Source organism: Athene noctua, chromosome 12 (assembly GCF_965140245.1).
Source record: "Athene noctua chromosome 12, bAthNoc1.hap1.1, whole genome shotgun sequence".
NCBI classification, from domain to species: Eukaryota; Metazoa; Chordata; class Aves; order Strigiformes; family Strigidae; genus Athene; species Athene noctua.
The window spans coordinates 6,684,769-6,693,732 of NC_134048.1; the positions used below are offsets into that span (position 1 = coordinate 6,684,769).

Genomic DNA, 8,964 nt, shown 5'->3' on the forward strand with positions numbered 1-8,964 from the left:
ATTATCACTCCCTCTAAGATCCATAAAGAATAGGGCTACGTAAGCTGTGCAGAGTGAGGTTGATATGTTCCCCTCTTACCAGCAGTGGAGGTCTAAGGACACTGCAGAAAGAAAATGTTTTATTTTATGCTGTTGTTCATGATGATATGTGAGAAATCTCACAAGGGAATGAAGTTCAAAAAGGTAATTTCAAATCCACTATTTAGAAGCAACATAACACATGGTTACATGCCACCTTCAGCTTTACAGCAGGTAAGGTATCTGAACTGTGGCTTATCCAAGACAGGAGTTAGAAAATGTAAATATTGCTCACGCCTGTTCCAGTTTATTTTTAATTAAATTTAAGTTCTCAGTTGACCATATTAATTTATAATCTGTAACTAATATATCCAGGACTTTTTATAGAATACTTTACTCCATTACGTTTATCTAATTAAACAGCAGTAATGTGGCAGCATTTCTTAACTTTACTTCATTTAAGATTGTCTCGCATAAGTTTCCTTCTCTTCCTCTCCACAGCTGCACCCCAAAGACCAGTGCCACAGCTATCTTTGCCCCCATACAGCTCCAATACATTCCCATCCAAATCTATCAAACCTCCACCTAAGCCCGGATCCAACAGCATGCCTGGCGCAGAAAGGTTTGTTTCACCCGTTATTGTGTCATTCCTTTTGAATCTCAATCTCTTTGCAATTTAGCAAATAACAGTATGTACGCAGCTATAGGGTTCTCAGACGAACACAAGGTACCTACTTGAAGTAGTCAATTATTTCTCAGGCTATACCCTTGCCTCTACTACATGCTAATCTGTGTTCCTACTATCAAGGGGAATCCTTCATACAACAGAAGCTCTGCATCCAGTGAAGCTGATAATGTACATCAGTCAAGAAAAAAATGTAAATCTCCCAGTTTTATGCCAAGGAAGTATTTTAGGGCCTACATGGTACAATTTTTCCATTTTTAAGACATGTCTCCCATTGCCTGCAGGATCCATAAGAATAAGCCCTTTTGGGAAGGGATCATATCCTACAAAACTATGAAGGATGTAGGTCAAAGAGGTCCTTCTTTAAAAGGATTCTGCACACTCTAGGAGTCTAAGTGCTAGAGCTGTGACTATGAATTGCTTCAAAACTAAAAACCCCCTCAACCTTAGTTGTCTCGAGTAGAATCTGAAAGAATTTCAGTACCCTTTTGCTAAATTTTACTCTAATGGTTAATAATTCCAATTTAAAATTGTGAACCTTGCTTCAACTATGATATTTTACTAGCTTCAACTTCCAAATACTAGATTTTTATGTCTTCATTTGCTAGATGGAAGAGACCTTAATTAAATTTTGATTTCTGATGTAGTGTGCAACAGAATTAGCCTTTGAGTTAGTGGGTTCCTTATGTCTAAATCTGAAGTACATTTTCTAATATCTGTATTTTTTTAATGGCTCTTTGATGAATTCCTCACATTTACCATCATCTCCTGGAACAGCTGACATCCCAGTGGAACAAATATTGCAGTAGCAATAGCAAGGTCATATGCAAATACAAACTATTCCTATGATGAACACTTCTGCCTATATTCAAAGAGCGTTGCCAAATTTTGATATAGTAGAGGCTCCCATTTGGCTGATTCTCTTCCATAAATCAAGTCATGATAGGGTGTTTTTGTTCTGCAAGCATAATTAACATATTCATTCCAGAGGTTTTTGTAATTTGTTCAAGCGGAAGAGAAATATGAACTGTATAGGAAAAGCGTGCAGGCAGTTTGTTCCAAAACAGGTGAAGAAATTAAAGAAAATAGAAATTGAAGATTGGGACTCTTAATTTTGTGAAGCTTTGGATGTAGGTTCTGGGATCAGGCCATGAAAAGAAATTATACATTTTCTAACAAAAATGCATTAAAATGAACACAGGAGGAAAAGCAAAGGCAGATGAAGTGTTATGGTGTGGTGGGTATGAGCTCTGTGCCACGGTCAACTCTTAGCTTACAGACTTGGTTGAGGTTGGCAGGGACCTCTGGACATCCCCTGGTCCAAGCCCACTGTTCAGGCAGGGGCAGCTAGAGCAGGCTGCCCAGCACCATGTCCAGGCGGCTTTTGAGTATCTCCAAAACCAGACTCCACATTTCTTGGCAACCTGCTCCAGTGCTTAGTTGCCCACATAGAAAAAAAATGTTTCCTGATGTTCAGAGGGAACCTGCCGTGTTTCAGTTTGTGCCCACTGCCTCTGGTCCTGTCACTGGACACCCTTGAAAAGAGCCTGGCTCTCCCTTCAGGTATTTATATGCATTAATAAGATCCCTCCTGAGCCTTCTCTTTTTGAGGCCAAACAGTCCCAGGTCCCTCAGTCTTTCCTCATATGTGAGATGTTCCAGGCCCTTATCATACTAGAGACCCTTCACTGGCCTCTTTCCAGTAGCTCCACATTCACAGTTGCAACATTAACTATGAAAAACAGCATTTTCATCAACAATATTATAGAAGCCACAAGAAAAATTACTCTGTAAGTGGAACCTCATAGAACAAAACATTTAGCAAGCTGTTACCTGTGTTCCCTGCTTTAGGGAAATAAACAGTCATTCCCTGTGAGAACTCAACAAGCTGGAGTAGTTTTCTGCATTGACCCTGATACAGAAGTCTTGGTGGCCCATTACTGATTCCCTCCACATTATTCCCAGATACTGAGCTTCAAGTAAACGTAATGGTGGATTTACTTACACAAAAAGGAAAGAAAAACTAAAAGAAAGAGAAGGTTATCCTCATCCTGCATAGGTCTCAAGAGGATTTCACATTCTTTAGAACAGGCACAAAGTCCAGATCAGTTCTTCAGATCACAGAAATGTTGTATAGCAATGCTGTATTTATACTAACTACCTTTTAATTTTTTTTTTTTAAACAGTGCTAGAAACCTGTCTTCGAGTGGCTCACTACCACCACGCTTACATCTAGGTTTGTATCCTGCATTCCTGCATTTTTTGTACGAAAAATGACTGGAGGTTGAAAGGTGGTTTTGGTGCAGTTAATCTAATCTTCTTGTTCTATAGATGTTTCTGGTTGGACTGTGAACAGAAAACTATCAAGTTCTTGAAAGCCATCTTGTGTAACTTAGTCTGAATCTAAGAGTTCTTTTCCCATTAAGTTTGGGCTTACTGCCTAGTTAAACCACTGTCAAAATTTCATATAAGCATCTTTTCAATATAGCTAACACTACTGAGAGCTGAGCTGAAAGATGCTGTGATATACTAATACTCTCAAAAAAGGGAGAAAACACTTTCCATGTGAAATATGGTTATTATTGTTATCTTGTAATAACAAGAAAAAATAAAAGAACCTTAGAAATCGATTGCTTTAAAATAAATTTTCATATATATAGCAACACCTGCCAATGACTTGGTTCAATTTTGTAGTTGCTATGTGCTAAGAAGGCAAGGAATGCAGAGACAACTTTACTTCTGTCTCTAAAGAAACTGGAGATGCTCGCAACTGCATAATTGTCATTCAGAAGCTAAAAATATGTAACCTCTACTTCAAGTTAATCTGATTTTAAGGAAATCTGAACTGCAAGAGTTCAGTTAAATTCATCCTTGGTGCACAGGGACTTTATGTAAAGAACCTGGTCCTCATACAGTAGCCTAAATCTGATTTCAAATCAATCAAAATGTCTCAGTATCAAAGTGAAATAAATTCTTCATGCCTCATAAAATCAAGATTGTACAACCTGTATGCACTCCACAGAAGAAATTATTTTCCTGGTTTTAACAGTTTTTCTACTTTTGTATCTTTGAAGGCAACAACAGCAGATCTCCTTCCAGAGGTGCAGCTGATATAAGACCTCCATTGCCAATTCCTAGCAGACAGACAGTTCACCAAACAAACATGGAGGAAGATCAGGTACAAAACATTACAAATATTAACCATAACTGCTAAACACAGCAAATTTTCTGATTTTGAGAGAGAGAGAATGTTTTTCAAAGTTGTTTTTCTAGTTAATAGTCACTGTCAGGATGTTAGTAGGTGCTTTCAGTTTCCTTTTCTGTGTCAAACTAGTGCCTTATTCTGTTTTCACCAAGAAAAACAATAGCAAAACCCCAGTAGAACAAAATAAGAAAAATACTTATTTGCTGGATTACTTGTTTAGCACAATTGCCTTCGACTAGCATTACATATTCTGTTCTTCCACAAAACCTTGGCGAGAAAAGAATTCATATCTTGTAAGGGCATTTTTGTTTCACATTTCTTTAAATATGACAAGTTTAGAGCAATACACTCCTGGTGATAACACTGCTGGGCAACTATACATGGCATGTTCAGAGGAAGTCCGTGTTATTGTCTCAGATAATAGTTAAAAGTAAAAAATAAAATAAAATCATTTTAAGAAACCCCAGAGAAATGAAGGCAAAGGATGCTAATGTCCCAGGCAGACAAAAGAGAAAATGTCACTTAAAATCTTTTACTGAAAATACTTGGAAATCTTTTTTTTATCTAGCTTACTTGCATACATATTATAGCTAGGTCTGTAATATTTTCAAATTTATCAAAGCGAGTTTTAAAATCATTTAGTGCCACTTATCATACAGTAATGTATACTAGTATAATCCCTGAAGCTCATACCTTCAGAAATCCTGCATATAACCTCAAATATCCCTCACATTAAAATTTCTCTCTACCTATTTGTATGTTGTTAACATCACAGTCTAGTTCACTGACTGTTGACTTTCTCCTTTATCCTCTCTTGCAAAAACCATAGGACTCACTAAATGGCGAATGGTATGTTGCTTATGTTACCCGGCCAGAAGCAGAAGCAGCTCTTCGAAAAATAAACAAGGTACGGTTCAAATTGCTGGTGATTCTCACCATCTGCTAGCTAGATGTCCTTGCAATCATATCTGAAGAGTGAAGGTAAATAACATGGTAAGGTTATAGCCCCAATGTAGATACTTAGAGTAAGGGACTCACCTTGAATATCTTTACTCACATAAAAGTTACACATCTAGTCTAAACCAGCCATGAAGACTTGTTTTCCATAGTCCAAGAGAACAAATTCTGTGTCTCCAGAAAGCAGTTTCACCTCACCTCTCTTATTGAGGAGTGACTTGTTCTCTGGAAATAGTTCTCTGTCACCAGTGAGGAATTTGTTTCAGATTTCAAGTTTTAGACAGCTTGAATTAGATTAGATGAATCCCAGCCTCTTCTAGGCTATATTTATCAGAAAAATAGGGACAGATTCAAACAGATGAAACCCAGGTTTAACTCTGTGTGTGTAGATAAACCAAATTGTATCCCAACACTGTGGGAAATCTGTTTGTGGTGCTTCACAGCACAGGCAATGAGCTGAAGACAACTGTACAGCATTTCAGTGACTTATACTAAGGTCCAGCTTATGAAATCATATCCAATGCCTTTAAGAAAGGGTGTTTCAATGGAAGACTTATTAAAACGGATCTGAAATGAAGAAAAGCAGAGAGAGAGAGAGAGAGAGAGAAAGATATCACTGTTTTTACCAAAATTACAGAAATACTATCATTTATTTAGGCTGTCTGCAAATAGATCAGACTTACCAGAAATTAACTTCTTTTCTGGTTAAAGTGATGTGAGGTTTGGCCTTTGATATTTTACTTCCTCCTTTAATAGAATCTTTCCCTCATAGAACACCTTTCCTCCCTTCCCTAAAAATCTGCATTTGTATCAGACAGGAAAGATTTAAGTAGTAAGTTGAAAGATAAAACATTTGAGAAATGACCTAATCTCTGTAATAGTACAGTTTCTCTTACCAAGAGGAAAGAGATTTAAGAAAGAAAAAACACTTAAAAGCATGGGTGTTCTAGTTAAGGTTGTTATGCTGATCAAACCCAGAAGTGACGTTTATTTGTCATCTTTCATTTTTTCATCTTTCAGGATGGAACGTTCTTGGTAAGAGACAGCTCAAGAAAAACAGCTACTCATCCATATGTACTGATGGTGTTGTACAGAGATAAAGTATACAACATCCAGATTCGTTACCAGGAGCAAAATCACATATATTTGTTAGGAACTGGCTTAAAAGGAAAAGAGGTACTGTGTGTTTTTCACGCTACTTCCCTTCCTCTTACAGTATCCTCTGTCTCATTCTTAAGTGTCAGGATACTTCACCTAGCAGCTATTTTATTTCAGAGGAATTCTACTTATTGTCTTAGACTTATTCCTGATAGAGCATCTTACTGCTGGAAGTAACTTCAGATTCTCCCGTTTGCACTCAGGGAATGAAGGGATAGTCTTAGAATACAGCTATTAGAAATCCATATATATATATATATATACACACACGCGTGGTTAGGGAACATTTATTTATGACTAAGATACGAGATAAGGGAAATATACAGTTGAGAGCAAATCCATATCTGCCAACTTGACTGCTTTGCTCCCAGACTGCTGGTTTACTTATATCCAGTGATACTGCATTGGATTTACTGGCACCAGACAGACTCAGTCAGCAGTTTTGATCGTCCGAACTCTCTGAATTTATCAGTCAACTTTCTGAACTTTCAAGTGCAATCATGTCAAACAGAATGACAACTTCATGTATTAAATAGACCACGACTGCATAAATTAATTATACAACATTGCAGTAAACTGTACAGACACTAGATTAACAGTTATTGATCTACAGATTATGGCAGGATTGAAGACAGTTGATCTGATAGTATTTATTGGATCTTATAAGATGGATAAATATTTAGAGCTTAAAAAAACCCCAAAACCTTTGGTTTTACTAATTACTACTAATTCTGACATTTTTTATTGTAGCCTTCTCATTTTTTTCTATCCAACAGGATTTTTCTTCTGTAGCAGATATCATTGATTACTTCCAAAGAACACCTCTTCTTCTGATTGATGGAAAAGACAGAGGTTCAAGAAACCAGTGCATGTTAAAATACGCTGCAGGACACGTTTAACTGAGACCTTAAGGAAGAGCACATATAGTACTGAAGCCTACTGAAGTTTGTAAACTTCAGGGTATTTCCCTTTTCAGCAAACTAAAATCATGAAGTCATAAAAAATCCTTTAAATTTTATGTAAAAAGGACAACATTATTTTTAAATTATGCCTTAAATGCAGTACTCTATAAATCTGGTTTTCCTAGAATGTGTTTATTACTGTCTACTAATCATACTGTACATGAAAATTTTTATCTTCCAACATATGTGCCTATTCTTGAAATTATTTCCATGTCAAATTAGAGGACCCAGAAATAAATACCAATAAAAGCTTCTGCTTTCATAGGAGGAAAAAAAGTAAGCTGTTTTTCAAATCAGAACTGCAGGAGCAATTATGTTGTTATGCATATAGAGTAAACCCAAACCTTGTCAAATTTGAGTAGATAAAAGACAAGAAAAGCCTATTTTTTTCCCCTGATCCACTTCCCAGTAAATCTATCTATGGCCACTTCTATGAAAATAATGGGACTCTCACCTGGACCCTAAAGACATCTAGGTTTCAGTGACACTAGAAAAAATCCTCAACCCTGGATATGCATCTGTTTGTCAAGATCTATGTCTGTGCTATGAAACTGCCTTTGTTCACAGTATTCTAGAAAAATAAAATATCTGCAGATATCATGTTCTCTCTGCCATACTGCTGATGATTCATTGATGGCATGTCTTAGCCCACAAATTGGAATAACGTATCTTCGAGTATCCTCTAACCTCACTCAGAAACAAGCTTTTCTCCCTTAACGCAGACCTCTCTTTAGCTGTGTTTTTCTGACTTTAAATTAAGCAAGTATTTTTATAGTAGACATATCAACAAGATTATCATCATGTGATTCTTAATTGGCAGAACACACCCAAATCTCTTAGACAGACACTATCAGGCTAAACTTAGTTCCTCTTATATAACTGCTTTCTGTTTCTAGTGTAATTTTTTCAAGAAAAACAATAATGTTCCCAGTTCCAAAATATAAGTTGCAGCTGAGGACCACTGAAGCATACTATATTAAGAGTTTTTCACTCTACCTTGGTAAGTGGGATTTATCCAACTCTTTGCCTTGGTTTTCTAGTAACCTTTGTTTTCTGACAAGACCTTGGTTTGATAGTTATATTACACATTGTCATGCTTTTTCTCCTTTAAAGCCATTTGTGTGTATATCACTTGAAACACTTGAACCAAAATTCAAGACAGAAAAAAATCTTCCATGTAATCTGTATAGTTTCTCAGATAAGATAATCAGATTTCATAAACAGTTTTACTTTAAATATATGTTTTGTAAATGTTATCTTCCTTTCTAATACATTTACCTAGGAACTGGAATTCAAAGTTTGTGAATTTCATTTCCATGCAACCATGAGTCAAAAAAAAAGTTAAAAAATAAAATTTTAAATGTTCTTCAGCTGACAAAACCTGTTTCTAGCCCAATATTTAAGAGCGTACTACTAATCTTGCAAAAGAAAAGTCAGTTATAATGTATGTTTTCCAAAAAAAGCTAAAATTAAGAACAACATCCCCCATATTACCACTGATTCTGAGAGCTGGAGTTTGTGATTCTATTCCATTGCACTGCCTTGAAAAGTCTGACAACCTAGAAATACCTCCTATGGAATTGTGTTTTATTTGTTTTAAATCATCTCATTATCAAAAAAAAAAGAAATATAGATCAGCATAACAAAGTATAACACTTTATATTTTTTTCAGCAGAGTAAATCTTGATTTGATTATTCAGATAAATATATTTTGTATATGAATAAAAACACATCTCAACATTCAAACATGTCTACAAGTAAAGTATGATTGAATATCAATTGCAATGAACTACGTGAAAATACTGGCTACTCAAATTTTGGGCCAAGAAGATTTCAGGATAGACTATTTTAGGCCACTAAATCTTTCTTTTTTAGCTAGCTGCATTAGAAAGTCACTACAGAAACTAGAATGAAAGTACTTTCAGTTTGCCAGAAGTAATCTGCTCTTTGGCCCCCTTCCTCAGCAGCATGTTTAGAAT

The 8,964-nt window shown here is 36.0% G+C and overlaps 1 protein-coding gene across 1 annotated transcript in view; it reads left to right on the forward strand.

The window, feature by feature from the left end:
- LCP2 (lymphocyte cytosolic protein 2) overlaps nucleotides 1-7,170 on the forward strand; it is a 32,684-nt gene extending 25,514 nt beyond the window's left edge. Inside the window, exons 16-21 of the mRNA XM_074916138.1 lie at nucleotides 520-640; nucleotides 2,890-2,939; nucleotides 3,778-3,890; nucleotides 4,741-4,815; nucleotides 5,886-6,041; nucleotides 6,800-7,170. Of these exons, the coding sequence (XP_074772239.1) occupies nucleotides 520-640; nucleotides 2,890-2,939; nucleotides 3,778-3,890; nucleotides 4,741-4,815; nucleotides 5,886-6,041; nucleotides 6,800-6,922 (638 nt within the window). The 3' untranslated portion in view covers nucleotides 6,923-7,170. The remainder of the gene's footprint in view (nucleotides 1-519; nucleotides 641-2,889; nucleotides 2,940-3,777; nucleotides 3,891-4,740; nucleotides 4,816-5,885; nucleotides 6,042-6,799) is intronic.
- The last annotated feature ends 1,794 nt before the right edge of the window (nucleotides 7,171-8,964 follow it).